At 38.4% G+C, this 25,481-nt stretch overlaps 1 protein-coding gene across 1 annotated transcript in view; it reads left to right on the top strand.

The window, feature by feature from the left end:
• The window catches only part of cfap74 (cilia and flagella associated protein 74), a 525,252-nt gene that overhangs the window by 404,339 nt on the left and 95,432 nt on the right, over positions 1-25,481 (top strand). The window contains exon 33 of the mRNA XM_051931357.1: positions 339-494. Within this exon, the coding sequence (XP_051787317.1) occupies positions 339-494 (156 nt within the window). The remainder of the gene's footprint in view (positions 1-338; positions 495-25,481) is intronic.

Below are 25,481 nucleotides of genomic sequence, written 5' to 3'. Positions count from 1 at the left end.
ACTTGCATATTTTCGTTGATGACTATTATGTATTTTTGACAGAATTCTTTTAGATAAAACAGTGTATTCAAAGTATTAACTTTGTTATAGTCATTTATTTAATTCTTTATATTTCTTTTCACATTTACCAACTTTCAGTAGCATATTTTAGAAGAAAAAATAGAACAAAATTATTGATAAAAAATGTTGTTAAATAATTCTGTTAAATAATAATTCTGTTAAATAAAGCATAGCCAAACTGACATCATTCATAATTTCCAGGTGCTTCAGAGAACTAACTTTTATTACTTGCAAGGCACTCTTTTATACCATTTCCAATAATTATTTTCTATTAACAGTATTATGAAACCTTGGAGGTTCAAACTAAAAATGCAGCCCTAAACTTGAACCTATCTGGGACAGGACTATGTCCTGTGGTGATATGTTCAGTGGAGGATGGTGTCTTAGATTTTGGATGCATTCTTGCCAAAGAGAATACTTCATGTTTTTTTAAGGTAAGACCATTGATTAAAATTAATTCTTAAGACATTTCTCTTATTCATGTATAGTACAAGACTGCAAACTTCTATTTCTCATTTACAATTGCATTATAGTGCATTATTTTACCAACAAGTTGGGAAGACACATGAAGAATCTTTCTGCCCTTTTTATTATCTTTCTTGGCTACTCCTTACAAGTAATTGTAATGAACAATACATTCTTGGCCAATTTCTATCATATGCCATTCAAATTTGTAGCTTGTGAAACGTCAAGTGATCTTCCTTCTTAAACTACATGTGTAATTTTCCATTTTCATGAGCCAGTCTCTGAGTATAAGTGAATACCAGTAGTATTCTTATCCTTAGTCCATCTCCTTGAAGTGTCAGCAGCTTAAGAAATAATTGTTGAGGAACCAGAACTTTAGATATTTAGTGCCATGTGTGAAGATTGCCATATTTCTACTTCTTCTTTCTTTCACAATGTTCATCAGTTCTAAAGTCTTGTGGCTTGTTTTCTGCTCTTAATACTTGGCAGTATGACCTAGTTTTGTTTTAGCAAAAGGTATCCTTTGTTCCAAACAAACATTCCTTTAGCTGGATGTACTGTTCACATCCTGTAAATTAAAGGTTTTTGCTTTTGGGTGATTGTTGCACATCTTTGTTTCCAGAACTAGTCAACTCTCATCATTGGTTCGCCACCGTCTACCACTTTATCCATGTGAGACTGTTTGGTAGTACAGATTCATTAACTCACAACTAAATCCATCAACATTTGAGATGAAGTTGCTAGTGTGGTTAAAGCCAAGACAGATTACTTCCCATAATTTATAAACACAACAGTTTTCTCTCACCAGAGACTAACTGCAGACCTGTTATATTTGCCAGTTTTTTATTCTTGCATTCCATCCTTTCCCTACTCCCAGGTCACCTTTGATTTCCATGTCACGTATCCTATGACTTATTTTTATTATTCTGTACAAACCTCTTGGAGAGATGGGGTTGGGGTCCTTTTCGTTTTAATGTGCTGAATAGTTATAATCTCACCCTCTTTGAAAATAATAACTACCACTGTGTTAATTTAGATTTTTGTTTTGTCAATAAAAAGATCCCAAAATAGAATTTCATTAATTGTAATAATTAGTGGGTGGCACAGTGGTAGCGCTGCTGCCTCGCAGTAAGGAGACCTGGGTTCACTTCCCGGGTCCCCCCTGCGTGGAGTTTGCATGTTCTCCCCATGTTTGCGTAGGTTTCCTCCGGGTACTCCGGTTTCCTCCCACAGTCCAAAGACTTGCAGGTTAGGTGCATTGGTGATCCTAAATTGTCCGTAATATGTGCTTGGTGTGTGCGCCCTGCCCGGGGTTTGTTTCCTGCCTTGCACCCTGTAGTTAGAATATAGCGGATTGGATAATGGATGGGTGGGTAATAATTAGTAGGAATAGTTAACAATAATTACAGTAACAAAGAACAAAAAGCAATATTTGTAGCACTTAGAACCCTTTGCTTGCTATATTATCTTGATTATATTTTAAAGAGGTTTAGGGCTACATTTTTTCATTTTGTTATATTCCTGTTTATTAAAGCAAAGCTTTTGTCCTCCTTCACTTTGGGAGTCAAAATTGCTGAGAGATGGGGATGGTTTGATTCAAGGTGTTTGCTACCAAGTGCATCTTGCCTATTTACTTTGGAATCTAACTGAATAGAAAGGTTTACATGTGTTAGTGGATGGATGCTATTTTTTCCTTGAACACTTTTGCTGACTTCCTCTTCAGTTATTTATTTATTTGTAGAATAAATAAATAACTTTTGATATCCAGTAAATACGTTAAGATTAAGGAACTTGTATATTAAACCCAAATATCCATCTTAATTTATAAACAACAATATTTTATTAGTCTTTTTATTTACTTCTGTTTATTGTCTGGATGATGAGAATGTTGCATCAATGTAAACTCGTAAATCTTTATTCAGAGGTAGATACCTACAGTGCTGACCATCCTCCATCTATAGATAATGTTCATTTTGCCTGTATGTACTTTGCAGTTGTTGTCTAAGTGAACCACTTATGCACAAGGTGTCCTTCTGGCAGGACACTGACATATTTCAAAGTTGCTTGTGTTCATTGCAATAAACCCACAAGTCAATCAAAAGAAATAATGGTATTTTACAAACCCAGTGGTGTTTTCTTTCAAATAAATCATAAGTTTTCATGTTGTCTGCTCTCTTTCATTATTAAAATCCGCAACAAGCACATGGATATGCCGAAGCAAGCAGCGTGTCACAGATCAAAGATCTCAGCTACGTCACTTACACCAAGCCACATACAATACAGTGAAAGGCTCATTATCATTGGATAGATGAGTTTCACTCCTTTCCAGTGATTTATAATTGTCTATGATTGGCAATTTGTACTACGTGTTATAGCAAAGGCAGGAAGTATATTGCTTGCGTGAGAGCTCATTTTTATGATTACAGTTTTGATTCTGTTGAGAACAACATGTTTGTTGAAGCACTCAATGCTATACTTGATTTGTAAAAACTGCTTAGTATAACTTTAAAGAGTTGCAGCATACAGTTTTACAATGCAGTCATCAGGGGTTCATTTACATGGATGCAGTCTTCTGCCCTATATTAATTTACCGAGCAGTGCTCTTTCATCGTTAACTTAGAGTATCTGCAACATTTATTAGCATATCTGTAAGAACTTTTAAGCTGTACCTGTGCCTATATATATGTATATATGTGTGTGTGTATATGTATATATAGATATTCTTTTTTTGTTCTTTATTTCGCCTTATACAATTTCTTGTATTAGCAATTTGTTAGTTTTCGCATACCCCTTGGGGTCAGAGCGCAGGGTCAGCCATTGTACAGCGCACCTGGAGCAATTACAGGTTAAGGGTCTTGCTCAAGGGCCCAGCAGAGTAGGATCTCTTTTGGCAGTGACAGGGATTCGAACCGGCAACCTTCTGGATACCAGCACAGATCCTTAGCCTCAGAGCCACCACTCCGCCCCATAAATATAACACACATATATGTGTGTGTGTGTGTGTGTGTGTGTGTGTGTGTGTGTGTGTGTGTGTGTATATATATATATATATATATATATATATATATATATATATATATATATATATTGTGATAGACGGCCGGGGACCTTGCCCAGTCGGGACACCCTTTTAAGGAACATGTCAACCACAGTACCTCCCCCGGGACACAAGAGGGCAGTGCCCCTGGTTTGTATCAGGGCCAGGGGGCGCCTGGACAGCTCCGGAGCTTTGGCATACATCATTTCCACCACACCCGGAAGTACTGCCAGAAGAGGAGCTGCACTCACATGCAGCACTTCCGCCACACCCATAAGTGCTGCCAGATGTTAATTAGAAAGCACCTGGAGCACTTCTGGGTGCAGTATAAAGTAGGCCACCTCACTCCATTAGGAGAGCCGGAGTTGGGAGGAGTAATATGGAGCTTGCGAGTGAGGAGTGGAGGTGGCAGAAGAAAGGACTAAGTTTATTGGGGTTTGTGCATTGTGTTTTGCCAAAAAGAAATAAAAGTGTGTGTTCTGGACATTGTTGGTCTGTGTGTCTGTTTGTAGCCAGGCTGATCTTCTACAATATATATAATCTGAAGAAGGTGATGACCGGCATTTTGGGGATGTCCGCCAAGTGCACAAGTGCTTGATGGTAACCTTTGATGAGTTCCGCCTTTGAAAAAATTATTTTTCAGGAGAGCCATGCCAAGAAGTCCTGTATATGTGGAATTGGGTAGAAGTCCAGGTCTGTGCGACCATTCAAGTGATGGTAATCTCCACACAGTCGGACACCACCACCTGCTTTGGGCACCATATGGAGAGGCAACGCCCATGGGCTGTTTGATCAGCACACAATTCCCAGCTGTTGTGTGTGTCGGCAAACTCCACCTTCACAATGGCCAGCTTCTCAGAGGCCAGCCGCCGAGTGAAGGCGTGGATCGGTGGACCAGTAGTAGAAATGTAATGTTCCATAGTTTCCATTGTGGAAAAGGTGGGCTTGTATATCTGGGGGAATTCATTGAGAAGCTGGGCAAAGTCACAAGTCATAGCCATCATGTTGTACAGGGTAGAGGTAGTGACACTGCTAAGTGTGCAGGGATGAGTGGCAAAGTCCTTTGCATTCACAAGGTTACAGCTCTGAACATCAACCAGCAGCCCCTTTGCATTCAGGAAGTCTGTGCCCAGCAATCATTTGGCCACCTTGGGCATATCTTCTGCTGAACGATAAGGTAGGTTTTCTAGTGCCATTAGCAGCCTCCAGAATGGGCCCTTCTCTCCCCGAAGCCACATCAATGGATGATGCAGGTAGCACACTCACTTGTGCACCAATATCACACAGAAAATAGTGGCCAGACTGGGCATCTGCTATGTAGAGCAGATGGCCTGCAAAGTCCAATGAAATAGTGTTTACTGGCCTGGGTGGGCTAAACTTATAATGTGTACTGGATTTCTTCACATTCTTGCTAAATTGAGCATGGTAAAAACATAGGCCAGTTGTCAGGATCAGGGCAGGAGGAGGAAGAGCAGGATGGGCTGCAGACTTGCTAATGAGACTGTTGAGTGTTGCAGGAGACGGATAGCTCTGCAAAGCAGAGTGCATGCTGTTGGCCATTTTGGCTAACTCTCTGTAGTCTACAACAGACACATTGGCTAGGGCAGTGCGCACTAGTGCCAGCATCTGTTGCAGAAACAGTTACCTAAATTTGAAGTAGGGCTTATGGCTGCCTAGTAAAACTAATATATTGTCCATCAATGTAGAGGGCTTCGCATCTCCAAAGCCTGGCAATGATAACAGTCACTGCATTCCCTGTGACTCTGTGAGGCCATACATCACCAAAAGGTACGCCTTTAAAGTTACATACTTGTTCATGTCTGGGGGATTTTCAAGCAGACTCACCACCCAGGATGCTGTGGAGCCACTGAGAGCTGAAAAGAAGTAGTAGTACCTTGTTTCATTGGCCATAATGCTCCACAATGCGAATTGTGCTTCCACTTGGCCAAACCATGCTGCAGCTTGTTGTTCCCAAAACTCTAGTAACTTTAATGCCACTGCATTGGCAGACATGTCTAGCGTAACTCTGATATCATCCAAGAGCGTCAAGGTCACCACTGTAGCGCCCTGCTAGGGAAAAAAACACGGCAGGCAACGTTTTTTAAACGCAGGGAAAAGAATACTAAACTTTATTGAATGTTACTAAACTGCATATACAACTATTGCCTCTCCATTAATCACCCCACCTCTTCCCACACTGCAGTGCATGCGAATTATGTCCTTACAGTGGCGCAGTGCTTCCAGCCACTACAACTTGGTATAATTCCCGTTCTTGCTCTTCCTGCTCATCGTAGGGATCAACAATGATGTGCAGTGTTTTTTTATCACATTTCTAATCGCACTCACTTCACCACCTCCTATTGCAAAAATGAATGCAATTACAATGGGGAAATAAAATAGAAGAACAGTCAGTTGGGGTGTTTGAAGCAAGTGCAGTTAGAAATGGGAGAAAACTTATTGCACCCCCTTTTGTGAGGGGGTAGGGGAAGTTATAATATGAACAAGTCTCATATGGTCATGAGCCAGTGACAGCTGCCTGAGACCCAAAAGTCTAAGAAACACTGGTTTAGGTGAGTGTATGGTGCGTGTGACTAGCTCTGGGGTGCCCTATGCCCAAGGCTGCCATCAAAGGCATTGTACCCACCCCTGTAATTCAGCATTGGTAGAAGCTTGTATAAAAATGTATGTATTGTAAGCCAGGCGCTATATTGCGCCCGACCCGACACAGATTGACACGGAGGCACAGGTAAAATGAAGTAAATTGTTTATTATTCTTCAGCTGGATGGCACATCTTCCCTGTAATCCCTCCAGCCACAACACATTCCCAAAACACAGTACAGTCACAGTATGTATAGATGTGAAATGCAAGGAAAAAGCAATAGCAACTAAAAATAAATAAATAAAAGCACATTAAACATCTGTGGGTTAACTACAATAGACGAGAAGGCATGATGGGATGTTTGAATTTCAGAGAAAAAACTCCAATATAGTATGCAAAATGTAATGCTTCTCAGTGTCTGTAGTGATAAACATAAATTGTTTTAAGGACTGGCATGAAAAATAATTTTGAATGTAAAGGTATGGATAAGTATTTAATCATTCATTCATACATACATACATACATACATACATACATACATACATACATACATACATACATACATACATACATACATACATAGTTACAAATTATTTACTTGTTGCTTCGGAGTGGTAAACAGTCAGGTCCATAAGTATTTGGACAGTGACAGAATTTTCATAATTTTGGCTTTGTACACCACCAGAATGGATTTGAAACAAAGCAATCAAGATGTGATTGAAGTGTAGACCTTCAGTTTTCATTCAAGGGGTTTAATAAAAATATTGTATGAGCTGAGTAGAAAAAACAGACATTTTTATACATGGTCCCCCTATTTTCAGGGGCTCAAACGTATTTAGACAACTTAACATAACCATAAATATAATTATCATTTTCAATATTTGTTTGAAAATCCTTTACAGTCAATGACTGCCTAAAGTCTGGAATCCATGGCCATCTCCAAGTGGTAAGTTTATTCCCTAGTAATGCTTTGCCAGGCCTTTACTGCAGCAGTCTTCAGTTGTTGCTTGTTTGTTGGACTTTCTGCCATTAGTTTTGTCTTCAGCAAATGAAGTGCATGCCCAAAGGGATGAGGTCAGTTGATTGACTTGCCATTGAAGAATATTCCACTTCTTTGCCTTGAAAGGCATTTCGTTTGCTTTCGCAGCATGATTTAGCTCATTGTCCATCAGTACTGTGAAGCATCATCCTATCAGTTTTGCCGTATTTGGCTGAATCTAAGCCTGTACACATCAGAATTCATCCTGCTACTTCTGCCAGCATCAATAAACACTAGTGAACAACTTTTGTTCACAGTTATGCTTGATCATGCCATAAAAGTGCTGCCACCATGTTTCAAAGATAATGTGGTATTCATCTGATTATGGGCCTTTACTTCTCTTCTCCATACTCTTCTCTTTCCAACATTCTGGGCTTTTCCTTTGTCGAAAGAAATGTGTTCCAGAACTGGACAGGCTTATAAAAAAGTTTTATTTTGACAAAGTCTAATATGTCCTTCCTATGCTTGAGGTTTACCAGTGGTTTGAACCTTGTGGTAAACCCTATGTCTTTAATTATGTCTTCACTTGATTTTAGACTTTGGCAATGATAGGTCTACCTCCCGGAGAGTGTTCTTGGTTTGGCTAAATGTTGTGAATGGATTCTTCTTCACCAAAGAGAGAATTCTGCAGTTATCCAACACAGTTCTCTTCTGTGGTTTACCAGACCACCTTATGGTGTTGATGAGTTCACCAGTGTGTTCCTTCTTTTTAAGAATGTACCAAATGGTTGATTTGACCACTCGTGGGGTCTCATGTATAAACGGTGCATACACACAAAACTGTTGTGTACGCCTATTTTCCATGCACACATAGTGATGTATAAAAACTAAACTTGACGTAAAGCTACGCACATTCTGATGCCAGCACCCATGATTCCACTCAGTTTTGCAAAGTGGCGGCACCCAAAGTTAAAGCAGTGCTACTGTTCCTGTGTGGTTTCTCTTTCTTTTTTAGATTCCCATCCATGACACGGGCTTTATCAAATACACTGAAATCAACTGCATATTGTTTATTAATTTAAGGCACCTGATTGTAATCAACCTGTAACAATATAATGGTGCACAGAATGGCCAAGCTGTTCCAAATACCATAGCTGCTTTAGTGTTGTTACTCTCAGGGCACCATTCAGGGTATTTTAACCCACTGTATCTGAATGTGGAATCACAGCTCTACAGTAGCTGATTGGAAAGCTCTACAGTGGGTTGTGTCGAGAGCACAGAGGATTATCGGTACACAGCTTCCACCCCTGGAGGATATTTATAGCACATGCTGGTCAAGGAAAGCCACCAGCATCTGCATGTATTCAACTCAGCCACTCATTCCACTCCAATCTATCAAACATTTCAGAGCCTTTCCTGCAAGGACCTCGAAGCTCAGAAAGAGCTTCATCCCAAGAGCTATAGATGTACTCGGCCACTCTTTCAAGTGCTCCCAGTAGAACTATTTGAACTTATAATTACAATTATTTCACTGTAAACCTGCACTCCAACTGTAATATAGCACAACCTGAGCCACTTTATGAACCATTTGCAGTATATGCACAATATATACATGTATATTGTACTTATGTTTTTATATCATATATTTTTCATTGTTTTTTATCATATTATTATTATTTCATTATTTTATAAGAAAATAAGTTTATGGAGGATGTGCATATTGAATCTCATTATACCGTACAATGACAATAAAGGAATTCAATTCAACAGAAGAGAGCGCATATTTACAGATGATGATTATTGGCTTCTAAGTCGATTTAGACTTCCAACAGCTATCCTCTTGGAGCTCTGTGCTGTTAGAATACTAGGATGCATACTTGATGTCATTTTTATGTTTATTGCATTTTACAGATAAATCGTTAACTTCATGTAAAGAATGTATACTGATAATAATTAAACATGTGGGGCACGGTGGTACAGTGGTAGCTATGAGCTGGTGCCCCATCCAGGGATTGTTCCTGCCTCATGCTTGATGCTTGCTGGGACGGGCTCGACCCTGGATGGATAGATGGATGGCATAATTTTCAGTGTTCCTTTAAATGTTGGAGAATCGGCGTTCTAAGCTTACAGCTGGTTTGACATTTATCATAGAGCTTATATTGTGGCAGTTGGTTATGTGGAGAAAGAAAATGGAAGGACAGAAATTGGGGGTTGGTACATTTGACAGAGACAGTACTGCTGCAATAAATTATTTCATCAAGTGTCGTGCACGTCCCAGCAAGCATCTTGCGGGAGGCAGGAACAATCTCTGGAAGAGGCACCAGCTCATCTCTACCACTGCGCTACTGTGCCCACATGTTTAATACATGTTTTAATGCATTTCATCATGAAAATTATAGCATTCTAAAATGTTCAGAGAGCTGTAATATCATGAATGTAATGCATTTTATGTGGAGATCAGTGCCTACGTGCTCCTGTCGGCATAAGAGAAAGCCCATGATCGTGATTGAGAGAATAAAACTGAAAAAAGCTTGTACTTTTACAAGTACAATAAATTTATATCCAATGTCCCATATATTTGTCTCTTTCTTTTTTTCTCCGTGCTTTGTTGACACCGTGCACCAAAAGGTGTGAGCTTGTTCAGTGCAAGCAGGATCATGCAGGTGGCCATTTGCTGAGTGCTATAACACGTTTTATTCTCACAATCACGATCACGCTGTACCACCCCACCCTGCCCCTCCTGATCTGACTCTAACTAACAGTGCCAGCATAAATTCACACCCAGTCAGATGCTGTTCGTTTTCAAATAATATTGCATTAGTGCGATGATGTTTCCTGATTGGTACTATTCAGGTCATAAAATTATTTCTTCAAAATGTCACATGTATTGTCTCTTTCTTTCAGGTGTGTAATAGAAACCACAGCATAGAGAGAAGTGTGCACATTGCAACAGGTACACATGTTGTAAATGTAGGAAGGATGTTCCTTGGGTGTGTGGGAACTGTTAACATTTGAATTTGATGATTGCATATAGTGCTGAACTTACCGCTCTGTACTATTCTTTCCTCTGCATGTCCTGGAGTACAAAAGAAACAGCATACAGCAACGTGGAGACTGGCAAGATCGGGAAAAAAAAAAAACGTGGTCACTGATTACAAACGCAAGATGCTATGCGAATGAATATGAATAATATGAATAATGTTGCATCCGTGCCACAATATTTTCCGAAATGTACTATACAGGTCATAAAATGAATAATTCTAAATATCATATACAGTAATCCCTCTCTACTTCGCGGTTCACTTTTCGCAGATTCACGACTTCGCGGATTTTATATGTAAGCATATCTAAATATATAACGCAGATTTTTCGCTGCTTCGCGGGTTTCTGCAGACAATGGGTCTTTTTACTTCTGGTATTTGCTTCCTCTGTTGGTTTGCCCAGTTGATTTCATACAAGAGATGTTGTTGGGGGATGGCTGAGAAGCTACCCAATCAGAGCACGCAGTTAAGTTCCTCTGTGCTGCTGATTGGCTCAGCGACGGAGTGCTGCATTAACCAGGAAGTCTCATCTCACTCATTCAGCATTAACGTGCTCTTGCTACTGCATTCAGGGGATTATCACCTTCATCGTCATCATTTTTACTGCGCAGCATATTCATCACCATCATCACGTCATATATAGCTACGTGTACTTTGCTATACAGTAAGTGTAAACTTATCTACCGATTTCATATTGCTTAGCAGTTGTCCCTGTTATTAATAGAGTAAAGGGTGGGTTGTAAACAATACAGGGAGGGTTTAAAAACGCCCAAATACATGTTAAATAATTAAATAAATATGGTGTCCCTACTTCACGGAAATTCAGTTATCGCGGTCGGCCTTGGAACCTATCTCCCGCGATAAGTGAGGGATTACTGTATACCTATGTTTCTGTTTTTTTTTGTCAGTGTGGCTTTGACATCATAGACCATAAGGTGCATACAAATTCAGCGTGAGCAGGAACACTCAATAAAACTGAATAAAAAAAAAATCAAGTGATGGTGAGATATGAAGAAGGATTCACCAGCGTTTGTGTGTCAGCTTTTATCTCTCCAGATCAGAGAATGTCCAGTTCCATTGCCTCAAAACACCACTCACATCTACAGTTATTCCCAGTTTCAAATAATAACTATCAGCGTCAGATCCCTGGGTGGGGGGGGCAGTAGTATGTATCGTGATTGTGACTGAGAGTATAAAACTTACTGCTCTGTACTATTCTTTCCTCTGCATGTCCTGGAGTACAAAAAAAACAGCATACAGCAACATGGAGACTGGCAAGATCGGAAAGTAGTATGTATCGTGATTGTGACTGAGAGAATAAAAGTGTAATTAAAACGGTAACTTTCACAAATACTATAAATGTACACCGTCTGTTATGGATGCAAACCAAATGTATGTGTGTACTGTATAATATTAACCATAAGAGCAGCTCACTACTGAAAATGGTAAATATAGGAGGCAGTCGGGATCGAACTGGGGACTCTTGATTACAAGTCAGCAAGTCTTACCGCTATTCCACGGAAGCTGTTGTTTTATGCTTGAACCTTTTGTGAAAGTGTTTATTTGATCTTTGGACTTCAGACTTCACACATTATATAGTTTTTGCCAACGTTTTGTCATTTACTACTAAAATATGAAAAATGTTTCTGTTTTAACAATGTGTTTACACAGATTATTGTAGTAACGGAACACACATGAAATGCATGTGTTCCAAATAACGATCTATTATTTCCACTCTAAAACTCCAGCACTTCACTCCCAGATAATCAATCAAGGCATGAGCTGGGAGAAGTTTGTGCACGGTCTGCAGAGGTTGGGGATGGAGTACTAGGCTGCTTGCTGCTTGTCTTTATCGGTACATATATAGGACAAAAGACACTGACGGAGAGGTGCGAAGGGATTTAAGGTGGGCCAGATTTACGAGTTTTTTCATAGGCTCTGGTAATTCTAATGTTAAAACTATGCTATTAATACATAACATAACATACCTTTCTCAGGCCCCCTTGATCCAGATCAGGATTGCCAGGGCCTGGAGTCTATTTTAGAAGCATTGGGCATAAGGCAGGAATCAGCCCTGGACAGGGTTCCAATCCATCTCAGTGCCCATTCCCATATTTACGCAGACAATTTAAATTACTAGTTAAATTAACCTGCATATATTTGGGGATACGGGAGTAAAGCCGCAATACCTGAAAGAAAAACCATGCAGACATTGGGGGAAATGCAGACTCCTTACAGACAATGACCAGGAGATAGAGTCATCCTTGAGACAGCAGCACTTGACCTCTTGCACTGCCTTTACACATACACCAGTATTTAATATATAACAGAAAAACGTCATGAAATGAGGTAGTTGATGTTATTGTTTTAATGTAAATTTTCCCAACATGACTGATTGCACCTGGATGTGCAAGTGAGTGTGCTCTTTGACCTTGTTTTGAAATTAGACAGCCCAGTAATTAGATGAATGGTGAAAATGTTTTCAGTGCTCCTAGGCATAACAAAGCGAGTAATATTTGTTGCCATAAACCAAACAATGTATTAACTGGAAAAAAGGAATGTGATTTTAATAATGCATATTAAAAGTCAGAAAGTGATAGATATGCTTGAAGAGGTAGAGGATGAGAGAGCTAACGTAATAGCACTGGGCGCAGAGTAGGAAACATCGTAGGTAGGCAGGAAACAAAACCAATTTGGGACTGCCATTTACCCTCACTAGCATGTCTTTGTACCAGGTGTCACAGTATCTGGAGGAAAACCCATGCAGTCCAAAGGGAAAATGCCGTAAGATGATAAAAAAAATTGGGAGTGGTCTTCCCTAGACTTTCTTGTATACTCAGATATGGAGGTGGATATTTGAGGAGTAAACCGCAAGAAAATTATTATATTTTCATATTATGTACATTAAGGGCAACAAATCAAACCAAATAAATAATATATTGATCAATTATTATAAAAATAAAGTTGAATAAATTGGACTCTGCAGCTGCATGAATAAAAGGCAAAGTACCACTTCCGGTTAGTGGAAATAGTCCAAAAGTTGATAGATATCTACATTTTGTACCTAATACTTGTATGCAAAATTTAGTTGACCTAAGTGAAAGCGTTTTCAAGTTATTGTGTTTATATACACACACACACATGCACACACAGATATAATTCCAAAAATGGTATTTTCAGACTCAGGGAGGTCTAAAACCTTGAGATTCATCAAAATCTCGAAATGAAATTTTTGGAAGATTTCAATACTTTCCCTATACTTCATATTCAAGAAAGTCAGGGAGGTCTAAAACGTCAAGATTCATCAAAATCTAGACATCGAATTTTTAGACAATGACAATATTTTCCCTATACTTAATATACGAGAAAGTAAAAATTATGGGGGCTTTCTATCTTGTATGTACATGAAACTATCTCAAACATACAAGCTAATTTATTTAATTATGTTTAAATGAAGCATCTTGTAGTGTTGTTAACTCATTTATATTATTAGAACACATCATAAAATTCAGTGTGAGAGGCAGGAAGTTTGGTCAGCCATGGATGAGAAGCAAGCTGATCGCTTGGCACGCGCATATTCACAAGTTGCTATTCAGGTTAGGGGCTTATTTTGAAAGTGGGGAGAAAGCAAAGAAAATGCACAGAGAGAATGTGCAGGCAGAGTGCCTGTGTGAGTCAAGATTAGAATTCAGGAATCTGGGAAAATGAGTCAGCGGATTTAACTGTATCCAAAAGGCATGTAGGATGCGCTGTGGGCTCTAAATGGGTGTGTGGAAAGCGATAAGCTTGAACACAATCAATCAAGACTGCATTCTGTCTTTTACTCAGTGCTGCTGGGAAAGACTTGCACCCCAACATGCACACACACTATACTAGCATAACTGGCTTAATAATATTTGCAATTGTCCTTGATCATTACATTCATGAAATGCGTAGTATATTTGCGTGTGGAGAGAGTCCCTTTTAGGATATATTGTAAGCATCCTCTGCATTCTGAATAAAGTTATATGTAACAGTCCTGCTTTTTGATAAGTTCGTTCTCAGTGCTTCAGTGTTCACCTACCAGTCCATTTCCTGAACCACTATAAATCAGTTATCTGGCTACAGAAAGCATGTGTGCACTGAGGCTGTATCCAGCAAAAATTCAGCTCTGTACAGGATACCAGCCAAACGGAGGGCATGAATACCCAAATAATCGGAGTTATAATTTTCACCAGTATTAATGTTTAACAATAAGGTTCTGTAGCCCATTGACTCATTCCCACCAATGGGCTGGCATCCCTAGTTAAGCTGCTAATACAAACAATTCACACACACACACCTGCAAAATGCAAGCTGACTAGAGCACAGTAGAACACGTTGCTATACCTAAACATAAAGGTGATTTGATTCAGATACAGAAGAAAAGGGGAAAAAACTACGCAGTACTCCAACAAGTTATAACATCATGCACATGCCCTACAACCTACCATACTATGCATCACAAAGGGAAATGATTCATTAGAAAACACCACCGCATGACAGACATGTTCATTATCTTTCCTGCTTTTCTGGCTGTATGCGATTTTACAGTGTAGCCATATAGATAACAACATCAATGATAAATTATAATAGTAAAATAAATTTATATATAACTTATTTATCCAGAATTTTCTCAGATGTTGATCAACACTCTGACCACCCGCTCAGAACTGCAGTAATATGGCTGATTTACCTATGTCTGCCCACTACAGTTACATTTTAGCCCTTTTCCACAAAAAGTTGGATGCTGCAGGATTTCTACAGGAATGCAGACCTCTAATTCAGGGCTTCTGTAGTTTCCTGGCTCCACACCACTTGTGTTTATGTAGAAGAGGGTAAGAGACGAACAATTCTGTTCCTGTTAGATAATGTAATATTGATGAAAGGGAAATTCATGAATGGAAGAAAAAGAAAGCTAATTTTGAAGATATGTCAAAATCTGTATATGTCAAGAATCTGTGTTCCCAGCTCTAGAAAATGAACTGCATTTTTGGATAATCTGATGTTGGGAAGATGACAACGCTGTTAGCTGGACCAGCATTTGTCTGCATGCACTTCAGATAGCAAAGTCTGAAAGATAGAATGCTGAGGGCATAGCAAACTTATGTGTATCTATTGCTATTCCAGATTCACGAATTAATACAGACTTTACCTGAGACAGCAGACTAAAATTTCTCAGGTTCTGCCAAATATCTTGAAGAAAAGATTTTTTTTTTGTTCAAAAATGTATTTTTAAACAGCGTAAGCTGTATAGCTACAGATTTGGCAATACAGGAAATGTGGACAGAATCCAATGACATTTAATGTGCCATGCAATTGAACTGTGGCACGTGTTGGCAAAAAATGTTTTTTGTAAGGTCAACAAGAAATAAAAACACTTCCATTGTGGCACTTTCATGTTTAGTAAAGTGAACTAAGTTATGACCAGTAATTATTTTAAGCAGAAAAACTTCCATACTAAGCAAAACCTCAATTGCCGGCAGGGGGGGAGGGGGGTGCGGTGATTGCCTGTTGCCATGAACAGGGCAGATTAGACAAGGATGGTACAAGATTGTGGCTCGATGATGTTTGGAACAAATGGCCTGGTTCCACCCTTAAGAATAAATCTTACCTTCTCATCTTGGACATGTTCAGAGCACATTTTGTGGAAAATATCAAGCATAAAGCAAGGTCGTTAATGCTGCAGCCACTTGATGTGTGTTTGAACAAGCCATTTAAAGACAGAGTCAAAAAAAATGTGACAGGAATGAATGACATCTAGTTTAGCTGAGTTAACAAAGTGGGTGTAATCTTAAAAAAAACATATACTGTACAGGTGATAGCAAAATGGGTAAATGATTCATGGGAAGGTGTCCCTATGGAAATGTCTGGCCATTTGTTTCTGAAGTGTGGCATAAGCAATGCCATGGATGGAACAGAAGTTGATGCCATATATGAAGATGATGAAGCAGGCATTACTGACAAAGATGAGGAAGATAGCAACGATAATATCAACATTGATGATATAACAAATCAAAACAATGCATGGCATTTTGGAAAATCAGATGATGAAAAGAAGGATTCTGAAGGATTTTGATTACTTTCAATAAATTCTTAAGGACTTTGCTTATTTATCATGCTGTATGTTCTATATCAGTAAGTTTATGTTTTCCAGAACCAATATCATTTAGAATTTTCACCTTCGGTTTATCTGTGGCTCATATCTTCAGGTTTCATAGAACTCTGGTTAATATTTGACAGTCAGCTTATTTCACAGATTGACTTATCTGTTAGTACTGTATATATGGTAATAAAAAAGAGCATTCTTTGAACCAACAATTCATGCATCCATTTTGTTCTACTTATCCAGGACCAATTTATACAGGTAGCAGTCTAAGCAAAGATGCCGAATGTCCCCTTTCACCACCACCTCCTCCAACTCGGTCCTGGGTGTGCCCCGAGGTCACCCCCTGGTTGGACATGGCCAAAACACCTTCCTAAGCTATCTCAACTGGACCTTTTTGTTGCAGAGAGTCAGTGGCTCTATTTTGAGCTTCTCCTGACTGGCTGTGCTCCTCACCCTATCTCTTACGCTGGGCATACATTGTGTGATTTTGTTAAAAACAGTGGTCAAGTGACAACTTAAAATGCACAGTAGAGTCGTCAGTCGTATATGTGCTCAAACTGCAAAAGCACATTTGGTCCAAATAATATGCTACGGCATGGGTGCCGAGACTATATATGTTTTTATTTTTTGAATGCATGTAATACATTTTGCAATAAATCTTTACTCATTCAAAAAAACCTAATATAACCATAAGCTTATCAAAATATCAACAAAGAAAAGTCCTGCTTTGCATACACAGCAATCTACAAAGAAAAGAAAAGGGTGTTACTGGACATACAGATGGTTGGGGAGACATGGACAAGACAGTCTGTCTATTTTACATAGGGAATTAGAAGTAAATAATCTTTTTTTTTAATTTTATTGTAATCATTCCGTACAAACAGATTTTTACAAAAATCAAATCCCACCCCTGAGAAGGAGAGCATGGCCAAAGGAATAATACTTAAGGCTTGTAAACATGCCTAAATTGTTGAGTTTAATAGGGCAAAAAAGATAAATGGAGAAGGAAAAGAAATGCGGAAATAATTTTTTCTTCTTATTCTGAAATATTATTGATTAGATCCTGCCAGGTTTTGAAAAAATTCTGTACAGATCCTCTAAATGAGAATTAGATTTTTTCCAATTTCAAATAATGTAAAACATCGGTTTCCCACTGACTTATTAGAGGAGTGTTAGGATTCTTCCAATTTAACAAAATCAGTCTGCGTGCCAAAAGTGTAGTGAATGCAATCACAGTTTGCTTGTCCTTCTCCACTTCAAATCAATCTGGAAGAACACCAAACACAGCTATTAATGGGTTAAAAGGGATTGTGACACCAAGGCTGTCTGAAAGGCACTTAAAAATTTTGGTCCAAAATGATGTTAATTTGGTGCATGCCCAAAACATGTGACCCAGTGAGGCAGGAGCTTGGTTGCAGCGTTCGCAGGTTGGATCTTGCCTTGGAAACATTTTGGACAGTTTTAAGCTAGACAGATGAGCTCAATATATCATTTTGAGTTGAATAATTCTATACTTTGCGCATATGGAGCTCGAGTGAATTCTCTGCATTGCTACCTTCCACTCCTTTTCTGATATATTAATTAAGAGGTCTTTTTCCCATTGTCCTCTTGGATCTTTGAAAGGAAGGGACTCTAATAAAATTTTATATATTGCAGAAATGGTGTCTAAGTCCTCAAAATTGAGCAGTATTTTTTCCAGCATGGTGGAGGGTACGAGATGAGGAAAATCAGGCAGGTTCTGTTTAACAAAGTTTCTAATTTGAAAATAGTGAAAGAAATGTGTAGCTGGAAGGTTAAATTTGGAATGTAATTGTTCAAAGGATGCAAAGATATTGTCTATATAAAGATCTCTGAGCAATTTAATCCGAAATGTTTTCCAGATATTAAAAACTAGATATGTTTGCGAGGTTTGAAAGAGGTGGTTCTCCTGCAGAGGGTGCCACAAATAAAAGATTTTCCATCTTAAATTGCTTTCTAAATTGGTTCCATGTTCTGAGGGAGTGAAGCACAATTGGGTTATTAGTACTGTATATTTGCGATAACTTGCATTTATTGAAGTGCAGAGCAGGGAATATAAAGAAGTACTGCAGGATTTTGCTTCTATTGCGGACAAAGCCTATGTATGTTCATTTATTTGTGTCCAGGTTTTTATGGCTTGTATGTTTGCTGCCCAGTAATAAAACTGAAAATTAGAGATCTTTTGAAATTCTGTAAGTGCTGTTAAAACTGCAGTCACAGTGTTTTCTGGGTCTGATATATGTAAAACCATATCATCTGCATATAGAGAAATTTTCTGTTCCAGTCCTTCTCTAATAATCCCCTTTATCTGATAAGAATTTCGACAGTGGACCGCCAGTGGTTCAATGGCGATTGCAAACAGCAGTGGAGACAAGGGGCATCCTTGTCTGGTGCCACATTCTAGTTTAAAGTAGTCTGAACAAATGTTGTTAATACAAACAGAAGCTTCTGGACTGGTGTACAGTAGTTTGATCCATGCACAAATATTTGGGCCAAACCTAAATTTCTCCAATGCAGTGAAAAGGTGGTTCCATTCAATCATATCAAATGCTTTTTCTGCATCCAATGATAATAATATCTCTGGGGTGTTTGACTTTGCTGGTGAATATATTACAATAAACAGGAGTCAAAGATTGGAAGATAAATGTTGGCCTTTAATAAATCCAGTTTGATCCTGTGATATTACCGAAGGCAGCACTTTCTCCATCCTTCTAGCTATAATTTTTGAAAGAATCTTAACATCATTATTCAGAAGTGAAATTGATCTGTATAATGCACATTGTAACAAGTCCTTATTTTGTTTAGGAAAGACGGTGATTAATGCTTGACGAAAAGTTCGAGGTAGAATTTGATTGTCTCTAGCTTCTGTAAATGTTGCCAATAAGAAGGGAGCTAGCTGAGTGGAGAATTTCTTATAAAATTCTACAGGGTAGCCATCAGGGCCTGCTGATTTCCCGCCTTGAAGTGACTTTATAGCATCTTGTAATTCTGATAGGGTCAGAGTTTTATCCAGTTCCTCAACACTAAAAGTATCTATTTGTGGTATCTGTAATGTATCCAGAAATGCATTAGATTGTGTGTTGTCTTCTTTAAACTCAGTAGAATATAAGGTTTTATAATAGTCTCTAAATGTGTGCATTATATTTTTATGGTCAATGATTTCATCTCCATTTGTGTTGGTGATTACTGGGATTGCATTGTGAACTTCTTGCTTGTGGATTTGTTGAGCTAAAAGCTTATTAGCTTTCTCTCCTTGTTCATAGTAATGATGTCTTGATTTATAAATAAGTTGTTCAGTTTCTTTAGTTGTCAAGATGTTGAGTTCTGCATGCAAAGCCTGCCTTTTCCTATGAAGAGCCTCACTTGGACGCCTGGCTTGTTCTTCATCTGTTCTAGTAATTTCACTTCTTAGCTCTGACACTGTCTTGGTTTATAATTTATTTCTGTGGGAAAGATATGAAATAATCTGTCCTCTTAAGAAGGCCTTTAGAGTTTCCCAGAGTGTTCCTGCAGAAACCTCTGAGGATGTGTTTGTCTCTAGGAAGAAGCTGATTTGTTTGGATATAAATTCTGTACAGTTCTTGTCTGCTAATAGAAGTGGGTTAAGATGCCATCTGCATGGTGAGTGTGAGGGGCATAATGATTTTAGCTCCAAAACGTAGAGGTGCATGGTCGGAGATAAAAATTGCAAGATTTAATCGTAGGCAAGAAAGTATTATCTATAAAGAAATAATCAGTTCTTGAGTAGCTATGATGCACTGGTGAGTAGAACGAATATGTTCTTGAGTTTGGGTTTAGAAACCTCCAGGGGTCTGATAAGTTGTGGTCGGTTACAAACTGTGAAATTGTCTTTGCACTGTTAGATGTCGTCCCCCCTGTGGCAGGAGTCCTATCTAAGAGTGGATTTACAACACAATTAAAGTCCCCAGCCATTTTAATTTTATGAGTGTTCACATTGGGAATGGATGCAAATAGATTTTGCATGAATTCCTTATCATCGACATTGGGTGCATAAACATTTATCAAAATCATTTTACAGTTAAATAAGTTGCCGTGACCATCACATATCTCCCTTCAGGATCCGATGCTACAAATGGGACTGTTCTATGTCTGACAATTCCCACACCTCAATTTTTTTTTGTAAAGCTAGAATGGAACATTTGGCCAGTCCAGTCTTTTTGGAGCTGGAACTGATCCTTGCCTTAGTAAGTGGGTCTCCTGTAAAAATACTATTTTAGCATTTAAGCCTGTTAGGTGAGAGCATAATTTCTTTCTCTTTAATTCATGATTCAGGCTTTTAACATTCCAGCTCACAAAATTAACTATTCCATCATGGAGACATTTAATATCATTTTATAGTCTTAACTGGTAGTGAGGCAGTTTTAATCTTAATTTCCAATTTCCCCACAAGTTATTGCCATACAGCCTATTGTTGCGTTGATAGTTATAATTATAAGGATTAAAAGGATAGATTAGATATAGCCTGCTCTCCTTCTGCCCCCCCTTATCCCCCCCACCCACTCATTTTGCCTCCCCACATGAGGCTAGACCCCACTTCACAATGTCCCAGTCCTCTGACATACCGAGAGACAGAGCACGTTCTAAACAAAACAAGCCCAAACCGCAGCGGCATTTGAGAATTAAAAAGTAGAGATATCTATTGCAGCTAAAGTCTAAATACTATCTGCCAAAAATATAATCATTAATAGTCTTTAAGCTTAAAATATAATCTTTAGCAATTTTTAAATATTAAGATAATAAAATAATGAACTCTGGGAATGGTGTTAAAAAGTGGTCTAGGATAAGCATAGTAAATCCTAATGCAATAATAGAAATAACAATAAACCAAGGGTATGATGTTAAACAGTCTCCTTTAGGGTAGTAAAAGAAAAAAAAAAACAAACCCTACTTTAATTAGTTCCCACACTCACGATTATAACTGTAATTAAAACATAAACATATAGCATCCAAGTAAAGAAAAGGATGTATAATTATAATACCCGTATCTTTACAAGTGAATCAGACAGCAGGTGATAACTCCTTGCCATGCCATGACACGGCTCATTATTGTCTTTCAAAAGAGTGTCGGGAACAGCTTCTTTAATTCCTTTTCAGCTTCCTCCTTGCTTGAAAATACGTAATATTGGCCATGAACTTCCACTTTCAGTTTGGCGGGATACAAGAGGCTGTATTTGATATCGGCTTTACAGCTGTTTAATGTTGAAGAAGGCTGCCCATTTTGCAGCTGTTAAAGGTGAGAAGTCAGGGAAAATACGAATGAAATTATTTTCAAATATAATCTCTTCCTTGTGTCTGAGAAATGCCATCACATCAAGCTTACATCTTAATCGCATAGGAATTGCAGCTCCTATTACAGCCGATGCTTCGGGCTCGCGAGGAGTAAATGAGAGCATGTACTGCAGGGCCTTTTCAAGTTTCGAGTGATCTTCTAAAATCAGCGATCCATCATGACCTGCATCACTTGCACCCTCGCTCCCATTTTGGCTCTCGACTGGAGACGATGCAGTGGAGTGGGGTCCTAGGAAGTCTGCGCATTTGTCTGCCAGTTCCAGGTCAGTCTCCGAGAGGCCATACCTCGTACTTGGGCTTGATGTCTGTCTAGACTTTGATGTAGCTTTAAGTTTGTTTTCCGGTTCTTTCTGACCTCTCTTCTTGTTACTCATGTTTATATACTGTAGTGGAAGCTCCTCGGGTCGGGTAAATACAGGATACCTCTAAATAATAAGAAATACGTGAGAAAATAAAGCCGCTGCTAAAGGAGCTCCGCTTCAGACGTTCATCTCCTGTAACAGGCAAGACCAACTCGAGAAGTAAATAATCTGTTTAATTTACTGCTGTATGTGTTTATTTTGCATTCTTCCAGTAAAAGTTTCCTAAGATACTTATGTCATTGGCTATTTAGTTGCATGTGTGTTTCTTGTATCGTTTATATAGTTCTTTCGTCACTACCCAAAGCTTTTTGACATGGGTTAGGATAGGAACGTGTTCAACTGGTAAATTGAGGGCTTTGCCTTTCAGCTCAGCTCTCTCTTCACTGCGTCGTGTGCTGGGTGTGGCAGTGTGCTGTGTCAGTACATTCTGCCATCCTCTCCTGTCTTCCTCTCTCTTCACCATAACTGACTGGTACAACATCCACATTACTTCTGATGGTGCTTTGATCTGCCTGTTAATCTTAAACTCCTTTCTTTCCTTACTCAAGAACAAGACCCCAAAATATATAAACTCCTTCACTTGAGACAGCACCACTTACCCAGCCTGGGACTGAGATGTAAAAAAACTGTTTAAATAAAGTGGTCTGCTTAAGAAATTGACTGAATCTAATAGTCATGAAATCAACAAGGTCTTATTGTTCCTCATATAATTTTAAAGATTATATTATGGACAGAACCATAATAATAATAATTTTTAATTGAGATGTGTCAATTAAATTTAATATGAGCTGTTGACTGCTTAGTGTTTCATTTTTATTCCTTTGTTTCTGTTACGCAAAACTTTTCAATAAACTAACTGGAATAATGTAATATGCCTATGGCAAGTGTTTAATAGAACTGTTTTGTATTAGAAAGTAATCACTGAATTATTTCTGCTTTGTAGAAAAATACTTTAGTTAATGAAAGAAATATGTAAAATTTCTGTTAATAGGCAGTTCATTTCAATTAAAATTTTAATCATGATTAATCACAAAAAATTTTTTTTATATTTGTACATTAGAACACTCTAGACGAGAACAGACCATTCAGCCCAACAAACCTCACCAGTCCTATCCACTTATTTATTCCAAAAAAACATCCAGTCGAGTTTTGAAAGTCCCTAAGATCTTACTGTCTACCACACTACTTGGTAGCTTATTCCAAGTGTCTTTCATTCTTTGCGTAAAGAAAAACTTCCTAATGTTTGTGCGAAATTTACCCTTAACAAGTTTCCAACTGTGTCCCTATGTTCTTGATGAACTCATTTTAAAATAACAGTCTCGATCCACTATACTAATACCCTTCATAATTTTAAACAATCATGTCACCTCTTAATCTTCTTTTGCTTAAACTGTATAGACTCATCTCTTTTAATCTTTGCTTATAATTCAACTCCTGTAGCCCTGGAATCAGCCTAATCACTCTTCTCTGGACCTTTTCTAGCACTGCTATGTCCTTCTTTTTGCAGCCTGGAGACCAAAACTGCACACAGTACTCCAGATGAGTCCTCACCAGTGCATTATAAAACTTGAGCATAACCTCCTTGGTCTTGTACTCCTCACACCGTGCTATATAACCTAACATTCTGTAATTCTTCTTAATGGCTTTTGAACACTGTCGGGAAGTCATTAGCTTAGAGTCAACTATGACTCCTAAATCCTTCTCGTAAGGTGTACTCTCGATTTTCTGACTGCCCATTGTGTATTCAAACCTAACATTTTTGCTTCCTATGTGTAATACTTTACATTTACTGACATTAAATTTCATCTGCCACAAATCTGCCCAAGCCTGTATGCTATCCAAGTCCTTCTGTAATGATATAACGGATTCCAAATTATCTGCTAATCCACCTATCTTGGTATCATCTGCAAACTTAACCAGCTTGTTACTTGTATTCCTATCTAAATCATTTATATATATATTAAAAATAGCAGTGGCCCTAGCACTGACCCCTGTGGAACACCACTCTTAACATCGGCCAATTGTGATGAGGTTCCTCGCACCATCACCCTCTGCTTCCTGTGTCTGAGCCAATTCTGCGCCCATCTAAAAACATCACCCTAAACTCCCACTTCTTTTAATTTGATATCATATGCTCCACTTTGATCGTATCCTCCTCATAGAATTCCAGCATGTTAGTAAAACAAGACCTCCCTCTTCTGAACCCATGCTGAATGTTCAGAATAACTCCTGTCCTCCCAGGTGTTGTCAATCTTATCCTTAATAATTCCTTCCATTAATTTTTCTGTGATGCACGTTAAGCTTACTGGCCTATAGTTGCATGGATCTGCCCTGTCACCCTTTTTATATAAAGGGTTGATATTTGCCATTTTCCAGTCCTTTGGAATCTCTCCTGTGTGCAGTGACTTCCTAAAAATATGAGTCAAGGGTTTATATATGTACTCACTAGCCTCCTTATGAACTCGAGGGTAAATATTATCTGGTCCTGGTGATTTATTTGATTTTAGCTTATTTAATCTGAGCAGTACTTCTCCCTCTACAATTTCCAAATCCCTCAGTAACTCTGTAGTAGTCGCGTTTACCTCTGGAAGGTTATCCACTTGCTCACTTGTAAACACCTCAGAAAAATGTAAGTTTAGGACATCCGCTATTTCATTGTCTGTATCTTTTAATTCCCCTTTACTATTTCTGATGCACTTGACCTCCTCCTTGACTGTTCTTTTAGTACTAAAATACTGAAAGAATCTCGTAGGTTTCTACTTTCACCTTATCTACTATATTCCTCTCCAACTGTCTTTTAGCCTCCCTGATATCCTTCTTAATGGTTGCTCTCATGTTCTCATACGCTCTATGATTCACTTTGCAGTCATTAGTCTTAAATGCCTTATAAAGCAGTTTTTTTCTTTGCATCTTCTTTTTTAAATCTTTATTAATCCACTGTGGAGTTTTTTTTAAATTTCCTATTAATTCCAAATTTAGGTATTTATCTGTCCTACATTACATGTAAAACACTTTTCAACCTGTTCCATTGTTCCTCGACTATCTCCACACTTAAAAGCTTATCTCAGTGTATCCTACTTAGACTTTGTCGCATCTGGTCAAAATTTGCCCTACCAAAGTTCAACTTAACAATTTTATTCTTTGTATCTGCACTCTTACAAAATAGTGAGAATTGTGTTATATTATGGTCACTTGAACCTAGTGATTCAATAACCTCTACACCCTCAATTCTGTCTTGATTATTACAAAATACTAAATCAAGACAGGCTTCACCCCGTGTTGGTGCTTTTAACATGCTGTGTTAAAAAACTGATTACTTCTAAAAACTCCTGCTCTTGTGCTCCTCCATCTGCAAGGTTATCCCAGTTAATATTTGGATAATTAAAGTCCCCCAAGACTATAATATCTCCCTGTAAACTTGCCTTTTTGATATTACTAAAAAGATGTGTGTTGAAATTACTGTCTGAATTGGGTGGTCTTTA

This window comes from Erpetoichthys calabaricus, chromosome 8 (genome assembly GCF_900747795.2).
Source record: "Erpetoichthys calabaricus chromosome 8, fErpCal1.3, whole genome shotgun sequence".
NCBI lineage: Eukaryota > Metazoa > Chordata > Cladistia > Polypteriformes > Polypteridae > Erpetoichthys > Erpetoichthys calabaricus.
Note: the sequence above shows the minus strand (reverse complement) of the source record. Positions and strands in the feature narration are given on the sequence as shown.